Source organism: Accipiter gentilis, chromosome 33, assembly GCF_929443795.1.
Source record: "Accipiter gentilis chromosome 33, bAccGen1.1, whole genome shotgun sequence".
NCBI classification, from domain to species: Eukaryota; Metazoa; Chordata; class Aves; order Accipitriformes; family Accipitridae; genus Astur; species Astur gentilis.
Genome location: NC_064912.1, coordinates 15,188,944 through 15,212,621, shown reverse-complemented (window position 1 = coordinate 15,212,621; position 23,678 = coordinate 15,188,944). Strand labels below are relative to the sequence as shown.

General features: G+C 42.0%; 1 protein-coding gene across 3 annotated transcripts; it reads left to right on the top strand.

Annotated features, from left to right (window-relative positions):
* The first annotated feature begins 426 nt into the window (after positions 1-426).
* Positions 427-22,957, top strand: SNX8 (sorting nexin 8). 3 transcript variants are annotated; one of them, XM_049791607.1, is made up of 12 exons: positions 427-514; positions 1,672-1,753; positions 8,738-8,928; positions 11,001-11,118; positions 14,283-14,404; positions 14,772-14,852; positions 15,826-15,986; positions 16,402-16,534; positions 17,653-17,721; positions 18,526-18,675; positions 19,083-19,232; positions 20,001-22,957. In XM_049791607.1, the coding sequence occupies exons 2-12, from the start codon at positions 1,720-1,722 to the stop codon at positions 20,112-20,114; spliced, it is 1,323 nt and encodes a 440-aa protein (XP_049647564.1). In that variant the 5' UTR covers positions 427-514; positions 1,672-1,719; the 3' UTR covers positions 20,115-22,957. The 3 variants fall into 3 exon arrangements, with proteins under 3 accessions (XP_049647564.1, XP_049647562.1, XP_049647563.1); XM_049791606.1 differs by lacking the exon at positions 427-514 and adding an exon at positions 857-952; XM_049791605.1 differs by lacking the exon at positions 1,672-1,753 and having other exon boundaries at positions 433-514.
* The last annotated feature ends 721 nt before the right edge of the window (positions 22,958-23,678 follow it).

Below are 23,678 nucleotides of genomic sequence, written 5' to 3'. Positions count from 1 at the left end.
TAAGATGTTTGAAAGGTTTAGGATTAATCTTGAAACGGCGTGGAAGCGCTTTGAGCAATCCCGTCGGCAGCAGGGACGGCTTACTGCCTCTCGGGGTGCCCCAGCCCCCCGCTGTGAGAAACCCGACGCGCTCCCGCCAGCCTTGAGCCCCCACAACCGACGCGTGGGTTGCAGCGTGTTGCCTCATCGGGGACTTTATCGCCAAGTGCTGTCACAAGCCACGGTATTTTGCCATGTCCCCCCCCCCCCCGACGAGGACAGCCCGGCAGAAGTCCCCTGTGTGTCGGTGTCCCCCCCCCCCTCCTCGTCCTCGTCTCGCCCCCCGCCGTCCCTCGCCTGCCGGCCGCCCCCACGCCCCGGCCCCGCGGGAGGCGGCCTCTCCCCGCCCGCTCCGCCCGCGCTGACAGGCGGGAGCTGCGGAGGAAGGGGAGGGCGGCCGCCGGGCCCCGGCCTCACATGACTGCCGCCGCGATGGACGGCGAACCGCCCGCAGGCACCGCGGGCGCCGGCACAGGTACGGGGCGGCGGGTGCTCGCAGGGCGGGTGTGGGTGGCGGGGGCGGCGCCGCCCCGCTCCCCGGCTCCAGGGCCGCCGCCGCGGTGCCCCCTTTCCCTGCCGCCGGCGGCGCGGGGAGGCTGACAGGGCTCCTCGGGTGGGGTCGGGGCCGCTCCCCCCGCCAAAACCTGAGGTAAAAAGGCGCCGCCGTCTCTTCCTCCGCCTCGGGGCGACGGGTGGAGGGCCGGCCCCGGCCCGCAGGCGGGTTTGCCACGGCCGGGCCTCGGCGGTGCCCGTTTCGTGGTGGCGTGGCGTGGCGTGGGGGGGGTTCCCCTCCTCTGGCGAAGGTGGCCTCGGTGATGAATACGGGGGGGAGCGTTGGTGGGCTCCCCGGGACGCTGGGTTTGCCTGCTCCGGCGGGAAGGCGGGCGGCCGCCTCGCAGTGCCCGGCAAGGAGGTCAGCCTGGGCAGGGAGCCCCTTCTGCCGGGGCTTAACGCGGGGACGGGGCGGCGAACCAGAGCTTTTCCTCTCGGGAGTGGCGCGGGCGAGCGAGTCTGTGGGTGCTGAAATGACTTTCTTTGGTCTGCTTGTCCCCCGCCCCGCTGAAGTGGACCCAGGGGCACGGTAAAGCATGCGGGGAGAACTGAAGCGGTTCAGTAGGCAACACTGTCACGGCCGGTCCCGGACGGAGGCCACGTCTCCTCCTCGCTGACCCGAGCCAAAAGCAGATCCAGCATGGAAAGGAGGAAGCAGCTCCGAACGCTGAAGTTTGAAGGAGCGTGCGGCTGGATCTGGGATCGAGAAACTTGCAGCCAAGTGCTGCCAGCACTTGTTGTGAAACGAGAAATGGAGGGAGATCCTGGGTGAATTAAGAAAATAACATGCTAGGCTCGTAACGGTTAAGCTGAGGGAAACAGGGTAATACAGTTCTCCAAAGTTCTCTTAAAGTGGCTGAAGTTTCATACAGGCAATTACTGCTCTGTGCATAGTAATTTTTTCTCTCTGTTTGGGAAGAAAAACTAGTAGAGGTTACACGTGGGTAAGCTTTATGCAGGGAAAAGTGGTTTGGTTTGATTATATTCAGGATCCAGTGTGAGTGTGCTTTTGATAGGCCTGTGATGCTCCTGATGCGGATAATGCTTATAAATAAATTATTTTGGAATATTTCTGTCCAGGACTGATGTAAGATATTTGGATATTGAGCAGCAGCCTTTGTGGAAAAAATGTCGTACTGTACCAAAGAGAGAGCTTGTTCAGGTATGTCTATTATGGATTTACCATCTGCTTCAGGAGCCTTATAGAGATAAAACGGTTGTCTCTGAGTGGAGTATTCTTGACCTGATTAACCTCCACGCTGGTGAGGGTGCTTCTCTAACTGTCTGATCTACTCATCCTTATTTAGAAAACTTGGCTTTCTTTGGCAAAGCTTGTATTGTGAACGCTGAGAGAAGGTATCTAATGATCTTAGCAAAAGAAAAATGATGCTGTGAAAGCAGGAATGCTTTTATTTCTAGCATCATGATGCGGGTTCAGTCATCTTGGAAGTTTCACAGCCATATGTAACTTTTTTGGAGATCAGCAGTGAATATTCTAGGAGGATCTAAATCTCCTGAGTAAAGACAGTCCTGACAGGGATCGTTGATTCCCACCTGTTGACAGCACATGCAAATACTGTCTTTTTTATTTTGCAGGGTTAAAGCACTTTAACACAATCAAGAGAGAAGAGAAAAAGTATAATGTCCAATACATTAAAGCCAGTTTTGCAAAGTCACTTGTATTGACTTTTTTTTTTCTTTTGCTCCCATTTGAGCCTGTTTTGCAATGATTGTAGGGAGCTAATCCAGGTGTGTTGGCTGGGGAGGGAGGGGGTTGTCTCCTTTTCTTCTAGTGGTAAATCTTTAACTGTGTGTGTAGCCTGTAGGCTTGGTAGGGAGAGCTGTGCCAGTTGCAGACAGAATTTGCACAGAACTGCTCTGATTTCCCCCACAATCTTCAAGTTTTAGTGGGTTGGTGCAGGTTGATGGAGAGAAATTTATCGGTTAAAGACTTGTGGAACTGATACAAAAGGAGGGGAGCTTTGGTGATTGCTTTTTAACAGAATTTGAGATGTGAATGAGTTTGCTCTAACTACAAAACGCGTGAAAAGACCATTGGGAGACCATAGTGTGTGGAGTGGCACACCATTTTTTTTAATGCTTAAATGCTAAGATCAAGTTTTTACCCAGCATTATTAAGAGGGTGAGAAACATGCAAGGAAGGTGAGAAGCAAAACAAAAAGATAAGCAATTTATTCTGATGGGATTTTTTTGACCTGTATAAAGAAGGATAATTGTGGAAACTTGGCAGTTTTGTACTGAAGCTAAAATGCCCTTGTATAAGTTTCCTGGAGAACAGTTGTATGTGTTATTACTTGTTGGGTTACCTTTTTGGGTGTGAATTTTTACACTTCCAACCCCTTTGTTAGAGCTGAGTGTGAAAAATGATAGTTTAGCAATCTTCCATTGTGAGCTAGGAAACTGCCCTAGTGAGGATTTGACTTTCTCTGTAGTCTTTGGGAACATTCCTCGATGGACTTTTCTCTCCTAATCCTGTTATTTCTTCAATGTGTGTAGCTCCATCTCTCTTCATTGTGTTTGCTACAGTTTGGGACTATGGCTCTGTGGCTGACTTGCAAATGGAATGTGTTCCTTGTATTCCCAGACTTGGGAAATCGCTTGATTAATCACTTGATGATCTAACAGCATAGTTAAAAGAACAGGGCACTAGGCTTAAAGTTAGTTCTTTGTTCTGTCACACAGATTTACTGTGTGACATTGGAAGGAGATAACTTGGAGTTTTTTCTGCTGTGTATTTTGTGATATTTTGAGAAGCAGTTAGAGGTCTACAGCTGTAGGGGAATGCAGAAATGCTAGTGCTTTTTAATTATTATTAAATAAAGCTTGGATAACCTCACCTATTTTTGAGTTGTGCCATTACTTCTCTGCTTCATCTTGCAAAGCACCAAGTGTTGAATCTGAAACTTAGCTGGAAAAAAAAACCCCGCTGACCAACCATGACACCACCACCCCCCCCCCCCCCCCAACCATAACTACCCCCAATACCTCAAAAACAAAAGGGGGGAGGGGGGACGGGACACCAAAACAACTGAAAGGAAAAAAACCCCAACCAATCTAAATAACCCAGACCAGCCAGTGCAGGATGCATTTTTGACATCTGCACTGAGAAAGCTGTGGTGGGTATTTTTTTTATTTTTTTTTAAGGAGAAAACCAAAATGTTGGAGCCTGTTTTCCAACATCTAATTTTATCATTGTATGGGTATTATTTTGTTTTGTTTTGCTTTGGCATTGGATAGCTTGTATTTACAAGTGGATTGTCAGGAGGGAGAAGGAAGGACACTGTTGCACTATCTCTTTATTAAAGTGAAGCTAAATATGGTTACTTTTCTTGTACCTAGTAACAAATACAGACATCCCGTCCACATTGAACCTAGATCTGTGCTTCCGTCAGCTTTGTTAGATAAAATAGACCGATTCCTTTGCATCGCTCCTTTCTACATAAGAAACGCATGGTTTTAAATTCCTCAACCCCCCCCCCCCCCCAAACAAGTTGCATACAGTTGTTTCAAAAATATGTAGAGCCCTTAATAGGAAGAAAGTTTTGTTTTGTTTGGTGTTTTTTTTTTTTGGTGGGACTTCCGTTTTTCTTTTCTTGTTTCTAGGGGATTTCAAATTATGTAAGAATGAAAAGAAAAAAGTGAGGAAGGGAATCTACTTGAAGCTGTAGTTGAAATATGCACCAGCTTTCTGAGAGGTTGATGTGGACACTGAATTCTGGAATTAGAGAGGCATGTGTTTGACACAATAAGGGGGAAAGACATTTCCATAACTCCTGAGGCTTTTCATGAGAAGACAGAAAGGAAGGGGAAATGCTGATGAATGATACTTACATTGCTGCTTGAGTATTTGTGGCCCAGGAGTTTGTAGTGGAGCCTTCATATTTGCATGGGGGAACTCTGAGGTATCTGTGTACAAAAATAGTCAGTTCTCTGAGTTCCCTGTGAGTGGGATCACCTCTGCTCTGCATGGCCATGACCTTTGATGATGGACAAGAAATCTTAGCTATTTTTCCTGAAGGCTTTGCTTCCTTTCAGACTCCTTTCTCCTAGAAAATCTGCTACTAATATAATAAGTAATTCTATGACACCCTCTGCTTAAGTGTGTCTAATAAATTTAGCTGATTAGCACCTTGGTATAATAAAGAGTTGTTAGTAGCAACCGTCTGTAAAATGGAGATAAGCCCTCCAAATTTGGCTGACAGAACTTAAATAGGGAAGGGAGAGCTGTGTTGTGATTTACCACCTATGCTTCCAGCCCTTGCATTGCCCTTCTGTATGTGCTTGCTCACATGTAAAACCTGTGTGCAGCTAATCAGACACTTGATATCCTACTCTGGGTTTCATAAATGCCTGATTTTAGAAATTTTGATCGAGGAAACTGGTAACTCTGGAGAGGGCAGGTTGCTGTCTAGTTGTATGAATGGAAGTAATGAACGGTGGCTGCTAACTAAAGGGTGAAATGGGTGGCATGAAGTAGCAAAGCTTTGTGTTTCAGTTGTTCTCAGGATAAGTTTCTCAACTCCTTTCAGTCCAAAGGCTACCTGACTTGTTAAAAAAAAAAAATAGTATTATGCAGTGTTTTTGTAGTTTTTTTCTTTTATGACCAAACAAAACTTAGGCTACGCTTTGAATGCTTCTGTAAACTTTTATTTCTTGTTGTCTGCTTGTTTGCATATGTATGCATATATATATTCTTTTTAACCTTTATATCAAATTGTTTTCAGTTATGCCAGGCCACTTCCCGGTATCTTATTGACAACAGATTGAGAAACTGCTGTAGCAGAAGGCTAGCTTGCACAAAAAAAAGCTGATTTTTGTCTCCTTCCCTGTGTTCCAGGGGACCATTCCATACCTCATTTCTGTATTCACTTGCTGCTCTATGTATATAAACTCTACTAGATAATGATCTACTGAAACCAAAGGGAATGTTTTCAAAATTAGCTATTCTCCAGCAGAGAGTGCGTGATGGGAAGTGTTAAGTGTTTTGTTACAATGCATGTAAATCCTTTTACTGGTTGAACACAGGAGCTCATACCAATGAGTTCCCACTATTGTCCACCATTCCTGGCCAGGGCTCTTGAGGCTGTTCCTGAATTGACTCTTTAGTAAGTAGAATGAAAAATGGGCTGAAGAATAGCTTCAGCATTGCTCTGCAGGGTTAGTGTTAATGCTGCGATAAATGTTTTCTAAAACTGGTTAACAGCTGTTCCAAAATCATCTTACTGTCTTCTCAGACCAGCGTTTGAGGGTGTAAATTCACTCTGAGTAGCTGTCTTGTTGACAGGGAACGCTCTGAGATTATTAATTAAACAGTAATTATTCAAACTTGTTTGTATGGTTGTCTGATTGGTATGATTTTACACATTTAGACAAGGTTGAGATCTAAAGAAGCTACAAAATATTTCAGGAAGAGCCAAGTGTGTGAACTGCTGATAAAGAGAAAGTATTTCCGGTAGGTGAATTTTGGAAAGCAAATTTAGAGAATAACGATGAAAATTGGGAAAGTATTATAAATGAAAAGAGCAGCATGACCGAGCTGTCAAAGGACTGCCGAGTCTTGTATAGATCTCTCTGTGGGACTTCACTCTGCAGTTGCGTTTCGGGGTAATGTGGGTTCAGATCACTGTAACGAGTCTGAAAGTCCTTCTTAACATCAGTTTGGCTGATCATGCTGCAGGTTCCAGGACTTACAGATGAAATACTGAAGGATTCATGGTTCATCCTATAAATCTTTTCTCCTGATACTATCTTTTGCCACTGGGAGTTTCGGTAGTTTACCAGACAGTGCTGAGCCCCAGTTTAGGGAACAGTTTGTGCCATGAAAGCCCCACTTTGTCCATTGGCCAGCAGAAAGATAGAAAGCAGGGAGAGTGAATCAATAGGCAGGAGGAGCGTTGTATTAGTACAGATTGGCACTGCTCTCAGGGAAGTAGGTGGGTTGCATTTTGGCTCACCCCTCTTTGGGAGGCTGGTGTGCAGTGACTGCCTCTGCAATGTGAGCCGGTGGTTTAGCACCACAGAGGAGTGTGAAATTCTGTGTAAGTGTGTGTATGTTCACTGGAGGAGTAACAAAACCTCCTGTGTCATGTTGCATTTCACTGATGTGTCTTGAGCGATTAAAACCAAGAATTACAAGGGTGTGCACCCAGAGAACCGCTGCTCTGGAGAGCAAGGCTGTCTTGTGCTTTCCATAGTTGTTCTTGTGTGTATTTTTGACACTTACTCTTGATAGTGTGGTTTATTATACCTTGCTGCCCCATGAAAGGTCAGGTGGGCAAGGATTTTCCTACACTAGAAAATCTTTTGCCTTGCTTGCTATCTGTATTCTGAATTTTCTTTCCTTTTCAGTTCAGTATCTATCTGAAAAGTGCCTATACAGATATGTTATCACTTTATCCAGCAGTATCCCATGTCAACATTGAATTAGCTTGCATTATCTTACCACAAATTTCTGGCAGGTAGCTGGAACTTTTTAGAAGCTGCAACGTAGGTGGGGTTAGTAGGTGATACATAAGTCTATTAAAGCAGAGGTGTTAAGACTTGCTTCTCTGAGTCACATTAGCAGGAATCTGAAGCCTGATGAAATGTGGGATAAGGTCATTTGTCCTGGATTTGGTTTGGTTTCCTTAAGCCGTTTTATGGAACAAAGAATGAAGTGTCTATTCTGAAGCTGTGTATATGAGGAATTGGAGATTACCTGTTTTCCCCATTTATCAGCGCCTAGAGCACATGAAGGAACAGGTGGGAAATCCTTACCAGGAGGAGGTCAGGGCTTTCAGTTAAAGATATGAGTTCTTATCTATCTTCTCTTACAGTTAATCTCTTACACAGTTATCAACTTTTTGAACTATGTATTAAAGCTTAAAGAAATGGTTCTTGCTTCTATAGTGTTACTGTCTTTTTGATTTTTTGGTATGTTTAAGAAGGGATGTAACTTCTGCACAATGGTAAGGAAGGGATAATTAATACTGCCTAGCTTTTCTAGGTCACTTTTCATCAGTGGATTCAAATTGCTTTGTAAAAAAGCTTGCTCGCAGTATCCCTGTTAAACAGACATACACAGAGAGGAAGCAGCCCACCCATTCCATACTGGAGAACAGAACTCAGGTATAGGCTGAATAGATTCCAGGGTTATATCCACATTTTGCACTCTATTTCTTATGTGTGAAATGAATAGAGAAAAAGGGTTGCTTTGAAAAACAAAGCAAGCTTAGTTTACAGTCGCATAATACGTGTGTTATGAAGTCAAGTTGAGATAATGGGCTGCAGTCAGTCATTTGATAAGAGAGTACTGTGAGTCATCATCTTTGCCCCTTCTTCGATGTAGTTCGTTCTCCAGGGCCATATTCTTAAGAGCCATCTTTTTTCACTTTTGCATCTGGCTGAGAATCAGTTAGAATCTCTCTGTCCAAAGCTGTCCAGCTGTGGTTGAATTCACTGTGAAAAGCTGTGTGTTTTTTAGCTACAGAGTGGAATAGGTATATTTGAAAGATTTTGCCAGAGCTTGCTGTGATTGAGGAATTGTTGGGTTGGTAGCCGTTGTTAGGAACCTTTTCCCCCTGCTTTTGAACTTAAGCATATTGGCATAGTAAATTATTGCAATTCACGCCCACTCTAGCATACTGCCACAGAGTTTAGTAAAATTAAGTCAAATGAAGTGTCTCCTTCCTTTGTAATGACATGTAAAATTAATGTATTAAATTTCTGCAGCGCAGTAAAATAACACATTTTTTTTCCTTCCATGAGTTGTTCTAGGCAGGATCCAAAAGTGCTGAGCTAGGGTTTCGTTCATTTTGGCAGATCCTGCTGTGGTGGGAGCTGGACAGACAGGAAATGCAGGCCTCTTAGCTGATTCACAGGACAAATTTGGCCTGTGATTCTTCTTTTGCTTAGTAGAGATGTCTTTCTGACTCGGTATAATTGGTGGTGCTCCTGGGTGTTGTGAAGAGGGAGGTACCAATGTCTTGAACGTGTGTGAAGTAGCATAGGCTCCTGTGGGAGTGGCTTGACTATTCTGGTAGTGTTGCACCACTGTGGGAGCACCAAGCAAGGGAACAGAATATTTTAAGGCTACTTCTTTATCTTATCAGGTCTACTGGACTGTTTTTCCCTTTTTGTCTTTTAGATTTGGCAAAGCCTCCAGTAAATGAACCGAGGGAACCAGAACAGTTTCTAATGCAGGCGCCCCAGGGAAATCCACTGCTGCTTTCCCACACCCTACAAGAGCTATTGAGCAAGGATAGTGTGCAGGTGGAGCTTATACCTGAGAAGAAGGGCCTTTTTCTGAAACATGTGGAATACGAGGTTTCCAGCAAGGTAATGTGAACAAGCGTTTGTCTTAGTGAGAATGTATCCTCTTAAGAATGTTTGTGCAGTTGCTGTTGGCAAAGTCTTGACTAATTTGATAGATGTGTTGGGTGATGCTGGTTTTGAGTAGGCCAGTTGTATGGGCTTTCTCTTAATGCAGTAGCACTATGCTTTCTTGACCTGGGCTTCTGCAATATGGAGCATCTTCTAACTCAGGTCTGATGGATGGCCTGTTAGTTTACTTGCTTGAAACCTGAGCTCTGTATAAAAGCAGATGTATAACATCAAAACCTGAATGTTTTCATAATGGATTGGTGTAGATGACTGGATATTTCAAACTATTTTGAGCTAGTGAAGAAATTGTATTGGCAGTGCTAAACTGAAATCCTTTATAAGCAGAAAAGGTACTGCAAATCCTTCTGCAGAGTCTAGGCCACTTCCAGTTTACTTGCCCCAATCCTGACCTGTAGATTCCCCTCTCGGTATAAAAGAAGATTGAAGATGAGTATTTTTTCCTTTTTTATAGAGCGGCCAGTGAAATAGCTCTCCAGTAGCTTCTGCGTGTTTTTTCAAGATGGAAATCTGTCCTCTTCAAAGTAGACCATGAGCAATTTACATCTCCCAGGCAACCAAAACATCAGTTATTGAGTAGTGCTCAAACTGTTGTAGTCACTGTTGTACGTATTCAGAGACACTTTTGGGTCACTTGTCCATAGTGACGTTTGGGGCTTTAGGTGTTTTAGATTAATGTCCATAAGTTTGTCAAAGACTGTTGTGAGGGGGGGGAAAGGGCAGACACAGTGAATGCTTCTGTGGAGTTTCAAGGACTCAATGTTTATTTTTGCCTGTGATTTCAGGGCACTGGACTCAGTGACCCTGGTGGTCTCTCTAGATTTTGAATTCAGGAACCTATTACTGATTCCTTTCAGTTGCTGTCATCTCTCCTACGGTTGTAGCTGTAGAATGGTACTTCCTCAAAAAGAAGCATAGCTTGGCCTTGAGCTTCATCTAAGATCTGCAGCACAAATCAACATCAGATTTCAAAGCAGGCAGAGGGAGACACTAGGGGCTGTGTCCGTTGTGCTCCAGTTTTATGCCTCATTGCTTTATTTTTGAAAATGCATAGTGCTACAATAAGTGGTGGATGATGTGCAATACAAATGTAGTGAGAATGAGTATAGTGTTATGTAGTCTTTCTTATTAGCTGCTCCAGTAGTTGAATCTATAGTGAAAGTATGGGGGGTTTCTGGTTTGTTTGTTTGTTTATTTATTATTTGTAAAGGATTTCTGCCTCCTAAGTGTCTTATTCTAGCTGCTACCTAACTCCTTTTGGAATGAAAAAAACCAGTTTGTTTGGCCTCTTCTACATATTGATCTAAGAAATGCAGAGTGAAGGACTAAGGCTTTAAAGGAACTTTCAATCTTTGTTTATAGATCTAACATCAGTGAGAGGTCTCTCTTTCTCTTGTGAGGTTCACTTAAAGCATCAGTCATTTGGGCTAATACTTAACATGATCTAAGACTGTTTTGCCACCTCTGGATTTGAAACTGATTCAGAGAAAGTTCCTAATAGGTAGAGCTCAGGGACTTGCCATACTTCAAGAAAAGAGCTCTGTAGAGCACTTTAAGAGTGTGGGCACTATTTCTAAATATTTTGTCTAACTTGGAAGACCAGAGAGTTTGAGAGAGTAATGGTATGGAACCACCGCATATTTAGGGATATTTGTAATTTTTTGGGAAACCTCTTCCTCTCCATTTCATAGTCTCTTTCATCTTGTGTGTGAATGAAATCTGACTTATGTTTTTAACTGAAAATCTTATTCTCAAAAGGACTGTAATTAGAAGAATGCCATCTCTGTTCATAATTGAAAAGTGGCTGCCTTTGGAGTCTTCTCTCTCCTTCCTACCACAAGACATCTAAAGAAAAGAAATATGTTGTTTCTGCAGTCTCTGGATGTGATTTCTTTCTTCCTTTTGTTTTAGTGCAGCTAATAGCAAAAAAAAAGATGGAAATGCTGCTGATTTTCTTCTTTTTGTCCAGCCTGTGTATTGATTTATTCTCCCCGCTTCTTTAATTGCAGAGATTCAAATGCTCAGTCTACAGGCGATATAATGATTTTGTGGTGTTCCATGAGATGCTGCTTCAGAAGTTCCCATATCGTATGGTGCCAGCACTTCCACCAAAGAGGATGCTGGGAGGTAAACCTAGGTCTTTCTTTTGACTGAAGGGGTCACGGTGCAAGCATGGTTAAGGTGATACTGTTGAAAATGAATGTTTAAAAGATTGAAAGTCTTTGCTTCTGCTTGGCTTAGAAAACAACTTTGAGGTTATAATACACAATTTGGAGGTGTGAATTACTGCCATCCTAGAAATTCCCTATAGTTAAGGTATTAATGTAAAATTTCAGTGGAGTTTCTTCCCGTGGAAGTTCAGTATCACATGACTTTTTTTGGTAAGATTTGAGGCATAATTCTCATTCCAAAAGTCCAAAATCGTGGCAGAGTTGCAGGTATTGTTTACTAGGAAAATAGGCTATGATAATCAGTGCTGTAGGGCTAAGAGTGTAGACTTGCTACCATACTGTTGAACATCTGTAGTATGTATTGTAGTGTGTTGTTTTGTGAAGTGTTCAAAATAGAAAACATTTGTGAAAATCCCATTGTTTTTCTATAGTGAGGGAAGAGTAAAGATTAAAAAAAAAATTTAAAAATCATATTAAAAGGCTTAAACCTGCAGAGGAGCTGATTATGTAAAACCAGCAAAATTGCTTCTCCAGTGAGAGCATACTTGATTGATCCTGTTGCGTTATTGTAGGGTCCTAACTTCACACACACCTAAAAAGGACTAGTGAACAGTCATGTTAAGTAAACAGCTTCAGCACTGCCTGCTATAGTATTACCATGCACAGAAGCCATAGGATGCAGGCAATGGCAATTACATTTTCTTGGTTTATGTACAAAACGGTGTCTTTCTGGCAGATGAACCAAATGCCTTAAAGTAGCTATAAAAAAAAAAAGTAGCCCTTTTTTTCTTTTTTTTTTTTTTTTTTTCCCTCCTTCCCCTGTTCTAAGGAGGAGCTTGTTGATGTGCTTAGGATAATCAGAAACTGAAAACTGAGGCTGGAATTAGAGTGACAGTTCATTCAAATATATTTTAGTTATTAGAATAGAAACCAATGAAGTATCCCAAGACTGAAAGCATATCAAAGCTCCTTCAGGTACATTTTTCACTAATCTGAAATATTGGCACTGGTTTTAAAATTTGATTATTTCAAATGTTGCATAACTGTATAAAATCCTGTCTGTTTTATACTTTATCTGTGAAAGAACAACCTTTTCACTGTCTTGTCTCCTGCCCATGCTGCCAAGCTTACTGTGTTTCAATAAATAATTGATTTCAGTTAAGGAGTCCATGTATTGCTACAGTAAAGAGGAATTGGTAAACAGTGAGTGGAGCGGGGTGTATAGTGAACTGGAACAAAGGAAAATAATAGTGCTGAAAAGCTTCAGTGGTCATATATTCTTATGATGGAATGTAAATTGTGAAGACCTTTCTTTTGGGGTTGCGAAAACCTGTCTGTTGAATTTGACCTGTTTCAGTGTTCTCAGCCAGAATTTCCAGAATTTCCACTTCATGCAACACCTGTAAGTGAAGTGACCTTCTGTGATTAATCTCAGTGGAGAGAGGATGCTTGAAAGAAACTACCAAAATACATCATTTGTCAGTCACTGTTATTTCCTTGCATTGTCAGTGTGGTGTTATTTCTGTGCATTCAACTGTGCATTTCTTCCCACAGATATCATATGTTTAAGAAAAAACTGATAGGATTAGTTCCCAAACTATTCTAGAAGTGCAGTCCTAATACAGTCCAAAACTGTGTTAAGGCAGAGAGTGATGATTGCCTTTAGTCCAGTGACTCTGCATAGAGAAAAGCTGTGTAAGTGGTCATAATAAAAACTACAAACAGGAAAAAGGAAATGGAATGGGTAGTTCTTGTTTCTGAGTAGGTTAATGGACTAACAAATGGAACTGCAGGACACAGGATTTGATGGATTGGTATAGATGTGTGACTCTTGCAACCTCCTTAGTCCCGGAGCCGGATGAGCAAAGCTACATGTTTTTTATACTTGGTATGCTCCTCTACTAAGTTACACCCTTATTTTCATGATGGTCTACTTTCATCCGTCTGTCAGATGAAGAAAAATTGATTATCTGCTCTGTTCTTTTTGGAGGATAGCAGCAAACTGAGACAGATCATATAGGAAGTGTGTAGATGACTACAGGGATCTCCATGTAGGCTAAAGTATGAACAAAGCAAAATCAACTGCAACCCTAATGACAGAAGAATCATTTGATGGGTGATACTGTACTAAGGATCGTTATAGAGAGTCCATGCAGCCAGCAAACTCCCAACTTAAAATTGAGGCAAAAGAGTAATACCCTTTCATGATATGAGAGTGTTGTCATGGATTAAGTGCATTCCTTTAATTTTGTTCTGTGCTGCTTTCTTTTCCTTCAGTCTTATTTTAGTTCAATTTTTCATCTTTCCTGAAAAACTCCAGGAACTTTGATTTACTGCGTCACTGCAGTATTGCCAGATTGAAATTCTTCCTGTTTCAGGGAGATGAACGGAACTTTTTGACAAGTAAGGATTCTGGATGGATGTACTGCAGATTGCTGTGCAGGTCTTCCAAAGTATTTTCTGACATACTGCATGAAAAAGATGGGTACTGATCTTGAACAAACAACTGAAAAAAACCCCCTTTATTCTCCCTCTAGACCCAAAATGCTTAAAAGTGAGGAGGAGGGACAGATGAAGGTACAGCACACTGAAGCTAGTTCTTCAGAATAGTGAGCAAAAACCCCATTATTATTTGTGGGATGATCACTTTGCATGTGGCAGTGATCTTTGCAGTGGTAATAAGCAGTGTGTTGTGCTGCATTCCCCAGGAGTCCCAAACAGACTGAGATCCCCTCTGGGGACCAGCTGTGGAATTGATTCAGAGGAAGAAGAATTTTTGTATGCCCACAGTTTGTAAGTGGAGGCTTTGGGCCGTAGACTTGGTTGTTTATCCTGCTTACCTGACCCACCCTGTGGAAATAACCACACGTAGATATCTATCTGCTGGATTTCAGTAAGATGTAAAGAACCACTTGAAGGAATACTTGTTCTGCTGGTCAATCCAAAAGATTGTTTTAGGGATCTGACAGACTATAGGTAACAGTTTTTTGGTTTTGTTGCAGTGCTTTAGCAAGGGTTTTAAGTACAAAGAAATTGCTGGACTGAGTGCTTTCTTTTTTCTCTTTCTGAGCAGCTGTAATGTGTGGTGCATTAATTGAAATTTAATGTTTCTTCCTGTAGCTGATCGAGAATTCATAGAATCTAGGAGGAGAGCACTGAAGCGTTTTATAAACCTGGTGGCTCGACATCCCCCTTTCTCAGAAGATGTGCTCTTGAAACTCTTCCTGTCGTTCAGTGGCTCAGTGAGTACTTATTAGCAATAGTCTTGAGTTTGTATATCTTCCTGTAACTGCTTTGCTGGGCACAGAGTTCGGAATTGCTTTTGGCTTACACATTGTTGCTCCCCATGATGAGAATTTTCTCTCAATAGGTATTTCTACAGCTGGAAAGTGGAAGGTAATTTCATTCAATGCAAGGAGCATAGTGTTTTGGAAATTATAACTGTTCTTAGTGGAATACATATTATGCTTTTCCTTAAATTAAACCTAACCTGGGTAAAACTGTATCTGCTAAGTTGTGCCTTACTATTGCAACATATCGGAGACCTGTGTGAACTGCCTGTGTGTTACTTAGTTCTTTCATGCTCATTTCATTCTGTGTCTTCTCCAGGATGTACAGAATAAGCTAAGAGAGTTGGTCCAGGGAGTAGGAGATGAATTTATGACCTGCAGATTAGCTACCCAGGCCAAGGTATGTATACAAATTTCTTGCAACATATTATTCTGGTTTAAATGGCTCTCTGCTCCAGGTGGATCAGTTACGGCGTTTGTTGAGTGATGGAGACCTTGGGTAGGAGAGAGCTGTTTCCAAAGTTTGAAGGACTTCTAAACTTGTAATTTAATTGAAAAGATCAAATAAATATTTGACTCTTAAGGGCCTGATATTTCTAGATAAATGCTTGTTCATGAATATTATAAAGATTAAACAGTGAATCCTGCTCAGAACATGTTTCTCAGTAATTACTTGCACAACAAACAAATGCACATACTGCGCAATTTAAAAGCTAATATCTAGATTGATGTCTTCGCCATGTGTTCATGCCCTCATTCTGTCTGTTGTCCTCTTCCTGTGGGAGAATACTTTGGACTGTTATAGAGAAGTTAGTTAAAAGTTCTCCATATATTTGCTTATCCCAGTGATTAGTGCTATGGCAAGTTTCAAATATACATTCATTGTGTTCATTGAGCAATTTTAAAGCAAGTTGTTGTTCAGGTTTCTGCAATGCTAGCAGAAGGTTTTGCAACTGGAGCTTAATTCAGGCTTTTTACCAGTGATACACAGGTCAAAAAGAGCTGAACTTTCAGTACATGCTTGACTTTGCCAAGCTGGCAGTTACTAGTAGCATCGGATCAGAACCGGTGAGCTTGAAACCTCGCAAACCCCATTTTAACTGCATAGTAGAACTGCAGATTTTGCCAACTCTGTCTACACCTGGTATTTGAACCTCTTCCTGCCTCTGAAAATTAGGGGTATTTGTATGACATCTGACTTGGACACCTAAATTATGAAGCTCATCTCTTCAGGGTTGTTAGAGCATGGCATGAGAGAGCAAGAACAAGAGGGAAATCTGTCTCTCTCTCCTGACTATATGATGTGCCCACAATTAACGTATGTGAACATGCCTCTGATTTGTCCACTATTAATCTCTCTCGCACTTCTTCAGGACTTCCTTCCAGCTGACATACAGGCCCAGTTTGCTGCCAGCAGGGAGCTCATCAGAAATATTTATAATAGCTTTTATAAGCTTCGGGACCGTGCAGAGAGGATAGCTTCTCGAGCCATTGATAATGCCTCAGATCTCCTCATATTTGGAAAGGAGCTAAGGTAGGTTGGGAGGAAGAGGATTTGTTAATGTGAATGTTTCTACTGTTGTTTCAGAACTCAGAACTGTTGTAAGGCTTACCTGCAAATGGTCTGGTAAGAGTGGGTATTTCAATGCATGCTGTAGGTCATAATAAAATTTTTCCTACTATTAAAGAAGAAAATGCATGCTTTCCACTAAGGTTGCATTCCATAGAGCAAGAAAAAAGAAAATACAAGTACCCTGACGTTCAGGTACTGGTTTTATTGTCTCTTCCCCCAGTATATACACAGCTCTGCATTTGTGATTGTTCAGTAGTAGCTCAGCACTGCAAGCAATTTAGACAGATTAGAAACTCTGAACTGCTCTCTGCAAATAAGTGTATCTACTTAGTGGAATTTGTCTCCTAGATTTGAATACTACTTATTTCCTCCCTAGTGCTTTGGGCTCAGACACTACACCGCTTCCTTCCTGGGCTGCTTTGAATAATAGCACATGGGGGACTCTGAAACAAGCCTTGAAGGGTCTGTCAGTTGAATTTGCACTTCTGGCAGATAAGGCTGTGCAGCAGGTGAGTTCTTTACTTTTTTTTCTTTCTTTTTTTTTTTTTTTTTTTTTTTCTTTTTGTAAAATGAAGGAGGTGCACTACTGCCTTAAGTTTCATCTTGAATCGTGAGCTCTGTGGACATAGGTACTTAAAGAGTTAAGACGAAGATGGTGGTCCAAACTCGCATCCTCGGCCACCAGCCTGCTTGTTCAAGCTTGAATAAAAAAACCCGCCTGTGTTTAAATGGGGAAAAAACACAATGGGCAAGGGGAAGGAGGGAAAAGCCCGCTTTCTTTTTTAATTTCAAATGGTTATTGGACAAGTTAAGTTGTATGACTGTACTGAACTGTCCAAAAGTCCTGCGTTCTGTCTTATTAATCTGCTACAGAGAATCCAGAAGAAATTATTTCTGAATCAAATTTTGACATTCATGTACTTAAACTTTACATGAGAGTCATTCAGACAGAAGCATCATATTCCTTTGTAAGTGTGCAGTGTGATAATGACTGTTAGAATAATGTGAGAACATGACAGTCTGGGAGGGAAAAGTAATAGCTTTGTCTTCGCTTCTCTTCATCTCATGGTGTTAAAATACTCAGCATGCTTTTATAGATCAGTCAGACCAGGTCTCTTTCTCCAGAGTTTATGCTCCAGAAAGCTCTATTGATACAGGAACAAAAGATAGTATTTAGCAAAATAAAAAAAACAAGTAGTGAAATGTGGCTTGGTGTTTCATCTCTGCCTTCTGATGCACGAACTATTATGGGGAACATGCAGGTATTCATAGCTTTAATGGATTAGTTATCTTGTAATAAGGGAAGGTGAAAGATTGGAGGAATCTGCAAGAGCAAGACATTCAGGCAGAGAGAGCTGAAAGGACTGACACAGGACTGTAAAACCAACTCCTCTTGTTATAATGATCACTCAATTGGAAAAGCTGTTCCTGCTCTAGTCAGGTCTTTGTTCTGCATACTGAAGACTAAACACTCAAGTGCCATCTGAAAGATTTTTGATGCAGTTGTGTAAGCGTTGATGTGCCCTGGAGAATACAGTGGAAGGCCTGCATGGTGTAAGGATGTGAAGAACTGTGATGTCGGTTCTTGCCAGGCTTACATAAAATGTACTTTTTCCTTGTTTTCTAGGGTAAACAGGAAGAGAATGATGTGGTGGAGAAGCTGAACCTTTTCCTGGATTTACTCCAGTCCTATAAAGTGAGCTCTGCTGTTTTTCTGCCAGTGAGAAAGTTGTTTAGAGCAAGCTTGTGCTCTTCAGAGGGTGTAACGCCAACTGGATGGAAAACTGTCTGGGAGGCCAGTTCAGAGGCAAACTGGGCATCTGGCAGAGGGAGGGGAGTGGCTGTTGGCTGTAGCTAGCTCTGTAGCCGTACTGGTCAGCTCATCTTGTCTTGAGAACTTGCCAAACGGCAAACCCTGCAAGGAATTTAAAAATATGACTGCCTGAACTATATGGATCAACTTATTTTTTCCATATTTGGTTGCTTTTGAGTCGAAGTGGTGAATTAGATTGCTGCTACTTTGTTCATGGAGACATGAGTTCAGTTAAAATGAAAGAATTTTTGTTAATACTAATGTTTTGGTCAAAGGCACTTTTTTTTAGAAGCACCTAGTGAAACTGTATGTGGCAGCCTCTCTTGACGTTCCCATGCCTGGACTGAAATAGAAGGACGCTGGCAAGCTCTTACCACAGTTAATTGCCAGCACTTAATATTGAGAAGTGCACAAAAGATAAGAGGCCTGATAAGATCCAAAATGTTGGCAGAAGTGATGCTCCAGATTGCCTCTTAAGCTCACTGGTCTGGGTCCAAGCAGTTTTGTTTCTTGAATTCTTAGCTGCCAACGTTTTTCTGACCTTCTTGAAAACAAAGAAACAAAAATCTGCAGCATAGAAATTACATAAAGCATGACCCTGTGTTTGTGTTCCTGATGTACTTGGCTTGTGTGCTTGCTGTCTCTTAGCTTCCGCTGAGTACCTGTTTTTTTCCTTTTCACATAAAGGACCTGTGTGAAAGACATGAGAAGGGAGTATTGCACAAGCACCAGCGAGCATTGCATAAGTACAGCATGATGAAGAAGCAGATGATGAGTGCCACTGTGCAGAACAAAGAACCGGAATCGGTGGAGCAATTGGAGTCTCGGATTGTGGAGGTAGGGCAGATGCCTGGGAGAGCAAAGGGTGGTACTGGACTCCTATAATGGTGCCGCTATGTAGCTCACTCATATTTGCAGAAAGCCATTAGACTGAAAAGGTAACCTGTACTTTGGGTAATTTGAGCTGCTTGCTGTGCTACACGGAAAACGTGTTTGTTTTCCTCAACACTTATTACTGGCTCTTTGGCAACATGTCATTTGCAGGAGCTGTGGAAAGCAGCAGTCTGCATGATGGAAAGTGCAGTTGCTGTCATATCAAATTGGTCCAGGAACTGCCTTTTTACGTTTTTGGTATGTGTTTGAATTGCTAGTATGGTGAGGAATGCTCTTTTCTCCTGCTGCAAGTGAACCTCCTTGGCACCCTCTTCCTGGCAATGTATTTCACTGAATTCCTCTTCTTTCAGCAAGAAAACGCTATCCTAACCATGGAGCTGCGGAATTACTTCTCTCTGTATTGCCTACATCAGGAGACACAGCTTATCCACATCTATCTGCCTCTCACTTCTCACATTTTGGGGGCCTTTGTCAACTCCCAGATCCAGGGTCACAAAGAGGTGAGTTTTTCTGGACTGCATTCTTTTTCCCAAAATATGAGTAAGAATTTGAATGTACTTGTTTTCACCTGTGGGCCTTCCTTCTTTAATCATTTGTCCTGCTGGGTTCTTTCATAACTTCTTAAGAAGTCATCTAAGGTCGTTCCAATTTGGGGTGAGGATCAAGGCTGGCCTCTAACCTTTCTAAAAGACTGTATCTTCTTGCAGCAAGTTGCTGTGTTTTTCTTTTTTTCTTCTTCTCTCATCTGCAGCTGGCCTTACCCTAGAGGCAGTTGAAGAAGACCCAACCTTTAAATAATTAGCTATCCTGTAATGAATGATGTGTGTTTGCTAGGTGAATGTGGTTTTTGTTGTGCTACACAGAAATTATATGACAAGGAACAACTTCCTTGTTTTTGCTCTAAATTCAAGAGCGCCTTTTTGTTAACCCCTAAATATGACCTTCAGCATTCCCCACATACAGACTTTCTTGCATTCTTTATATTAGAAAGGTCTCTCCTCCTTCAGCTCCTTTCCTTCCCTGCAGTGTAGGAATTTGACGAAGGTATGGGAAATCTCCCTTCCATGCATGCTCAGTAAAATGTTCAGAGAGCTGCATTATAGTACCAGTCTGAAAGGGACAATCTGGGACCGCTGGACTTTCCCAAAGTACTTCAGCAAATTTATGTTGTGCTTTTTAGTACTCTGAAACTGCTGCCAAAATACAGTGTGGTGAGGTGATTGCCTACCGTGTTGTCATGTCTGTTTTCTCTCCTTTTCCACTCACAGATGAGTAAAGTTTGGAATGAATTGAAGCCGAAGTTGAGCTGCCTTTTTGTGGGATCTAGCAATATGCCAACTCCACCATTGTCACCTCCAGAGGGAAACTTCTTCTCCAATTAATGCCCTGAGCATCTAGTATGGAGCAAGAAGTGCAATCAAGGAAGGGGTGGGACCTCTACCTCCAGATGTTAGAATGAATCCTCCAAACAGCTATTTTTTTTTTTTTTTTTTAATTCCGCTGCTTTGAGCTGCTCTCTGATTTAGACAGACTGGATGTGGGGCAGAACATACAGATACAAAGACAATCTCTTAATTTTGAAATGCTCTGGGGCAGAGCTGATGTTCGTTATCTTGCAGACACTCTTCGTGGGGTCAGGATGTGACCTGGTGCAGTGAGTGCTGCAGTGTTGTTGCTGATGCCTCCGCATCTTGTACTAACAGTCCTCCAGTAGTGTTTATTTGCACACATGCTGGCGCATCTCTGAAGTGCTGAGATGAACAGGATATGTGAAGCACTGGCTTGTGGTAGAGATGCATTACCTTTTAAGCTTGGGAGGGCCTGTGTTAGGGGCATATGTGCATAAGGAAAGCTGAAAGCTGTCCCATTGATAGGTGTCTGGATTTGATTTCTTACTGGTAAACTTTAGCACAAAATACGTGAATGAAGTGGTTGGAGTCACTAACCCAGCTGGGTAGGGGTTAGTGCTGCTGCGTGACAATAATTTTCCCAGTGAGGCTAGGCAGACTGTATCGTCACTGTGTTTCAGTTCACGGTTGCAGGGCAGCCTGGGGACTTGCTCATATTTTTCAGTTTGGGGCCAAAGACCAACTGGGTTCAGGAACTCAGAGGAGTTTGCCTGGCATAAATGAGAACATAATTGAATAAAACACTCCTTAATTGTAAACCACTCATATGAGCAGAACAGCTACAAGGTAGCTTGTTTATTTTCTTCTGGAGGTTCTGACATCAATCTGTTTAGTAGCTGTTTGGGACTATTGGAGAGCTGCTGACCCAAAGGCTGGTGTTTTCTTTGGTCTAATATCAGACTATCCTGTTACACCAGCAGGCTGGGACACAAGGTTGATAAAGTTCATTAGCAAAAAAAATCAGTATTTATCAGGATGTTACTGTCTTTTTTTTTTTTTTTTTTTTTTCCTGGCTGTGGGTAGCATTGGAGTGTATTTGTGAAGGAGAGGAGACAAATAAGTGACAGTTCTCTATCTCTCAAAAATAGCACGGTGCTTGGTAATGGGGTTTTCAGAATGATTTGTGATTGTGATAAAGGGACTAAACATTCACCATGTTTCACTTTGTATCTCTGGTGACTTTCCCTCACAAGGCAAAGGGTAAGGGGAGGAGAAATTGCATGTCACGTTACCTTAGGGGAAATTGTGCATATCCTCCAGAGAAACTGATAATTGAACAAACTGCAAACATATGCAACAAAACTCTACATGAACAGGACTCCCCTGAACCTAACTTCTGTGGGGCCAAAATAGCTGCCAAAGGGTAATTTGAAACTTGTTTTCTTAGCATTTTCTTTGAGTGGGTAAAAAGGAAGCACGATAACAAGGATGAGTGCTTGCTGTCAAACTGGAACCGTTACAGTATTTTCCCATTAGGAGCTTCCCCATTAGCAGGAACTATATTTAAATCCTCCAATCACAACAGCTTTTTTCTTTTGTTCTTTTTTTTTTTTTTTTTTACTAATTTAGAAAATTCAGTGCAACATGAACTTCCTAGTCTAGGTGGAAATTATGGGTTAGTTTCTTCAGATAGGAGCAAGATAATAAGTTACTTGCCCAGTTTCATGAGACGGGTATAACTGTTACACACACCGCTCAAAATGTGGTAAAGTGCACTTACGTGGGTGAATTTCTTGGGTGCTGGGCCTTAAGGAGTGTGTAGGGTGTCTTGTTTAACAACCTTGCTCAGAATGCATTGTTAAGAGCTTTTTATAGCAATTCAAACGTTAACTCTCTTCTGAGTTTTTCCTCCTGCGTATTGGCCTTGTCCAGTGAGACGGATTAACTGCAGATGGCTGTGACAGATTTGATTCTCTCTCCTGAAGATTGCCAAAGTGATGCAGAAGAGATTCTGCTCATAAGCCAGAGCAAACTGGCTGAGGAGGGAAATGTTTCTACAGTACAGTAACAAAGAATATACTATCTCAAGAATGGCACAAAAGGTTTTTCTGCTTGACCTTGTCTTGATTAGGAAGATAGTTTGTGGTTGAAGTGCGGAAAGCATGTCACTATATTTTTAAACACTCTTCACTCCTAGCATCTTTAGAAGGTGCTGGCTGGTTACGGCCTATCATTTTCTTACTCCTAGTACCCATCCTCCCTCATTTAGCCTTGTTTGCCTGATGCAGTGAACTGTCAAGTTAAGAAAATACTGAATGTTTTGGGGCAAGATGTAATACCTACATGATGGATCTTCTGCCTAACTTGTCTGGCTGGGGTAGATGACTGGCCTGTGTTCTGTAGGAGCACTTGCAAAGTATTAGCCGGAAGGGATCTTTGCATTTCTCACATTTAGAAAAAAGTTACAGTTTTGGACTTTATTTAAAACCAAAAAAACCCCAAAAAACAAACATCAAAACCGCATTTGGGCTTTAGACTAACCCTCTTTCCTGTTCTCCTTCAAAGCAAGTATTCTACAGTCCAAATGCAGAGACTGTAATAATGATAAACACAGACCAGATGACCTGTAAAGAAACTGGAATTACATTGTTTTGAGAAAACACTCATTCCTCCATTGTCAGCCCTTGCCTCTTTGAGGAGAGCAGTTTTGGGGGTGGGATTTTCTTGTTTTGATGTTACTCTGTTCACCTAGCATTCTGAGAACAGAGGCCTAGTATTCTCAAAGCTGATATAGCTAATGGCACTTTCAGAGTTTATTTCGTACTGGACTGTCAAGATTCTGTCTCATTCCTAAATACACGCATTTGCAAACCTTATTTTTGGGAGACTGGTCAGTGTGCAAATAGCACTATTATGTTTACCTCAATATGTGAGGGATTTCCTTACTGTATTTGTCGTTTAGTTTGGGGATCTGTCAGACTTGGAGAGCAGCAACAAGTATGGCTTGCTTCCTCTAGAGGAATGCAGCAGGGAATCAATCAAGTTCACTTCAGTTGTCTGTCTCCCCTAATCAATGTAGGAGAAACAGTTGTAGTTACCTCCACGGTATTGCCTTCTGCAGCAAACAGCCTAGCTATATGCAAGGGTGAGAACAAGACTTACTGAAGTTGGTTCCATTGCTGGTAGCAGGGTAGGTTGCAATAAACACTAAGCAAACCAGAAGACTAATTGAAGAGTGCATGCTGCCTAGCCAAGAACTGATGCTCCTGTAAGATGTAGCGCCAAAGAGTTAACGTGCCTTCTTGAATGGAAGCTTTCTGTGTATTGCTTGAGGTCACAGGGACTATTATGTGTTCAAAATAGTAATGGTAGAAAAGGCCTCCAGTCTTTCTGTCAGTGTCTGTCAAATCTGTTGTGGAGGTACCAGGGTAGTAAATAGCTGAGAACCTGAAACTTTGCCTGAAAATTGTTTTATCAAAAGGGCTATATGTTTTTGTCACTCCTGAGGTCTCCTCTGCTTCAGGCTGTGAAGTGGCAATATACAGGCTTTTTGACCAGTATCGTGTTGAAAGGCTTTCCAAACTATATTTACAATAC

Bases quoted from the DNA above. Each gene is read 5' to 3' on its own strand.
- SNX8 (XM_049791605.1), top strand. From the start codon at position 457: ATGACTGCCGCCGCGATGGACGGCGAACCGCCCGCAGGCACCGCGGGC. The intron at 14,853-15,825 runs GTATGTATACAA...GCACTTCTTCAG, and splicing joins GATTAGCTACCCAGGCCAAG to GACTTCCTTCCAGCTGACAT. The intron at 17,722-18,525 runs GTGAGCTCTGCT...TTTCACATAAAG, and splicing joins ATTTACTCCAGTCCTATAAA to GACCTGTGTGAAAGACATGA.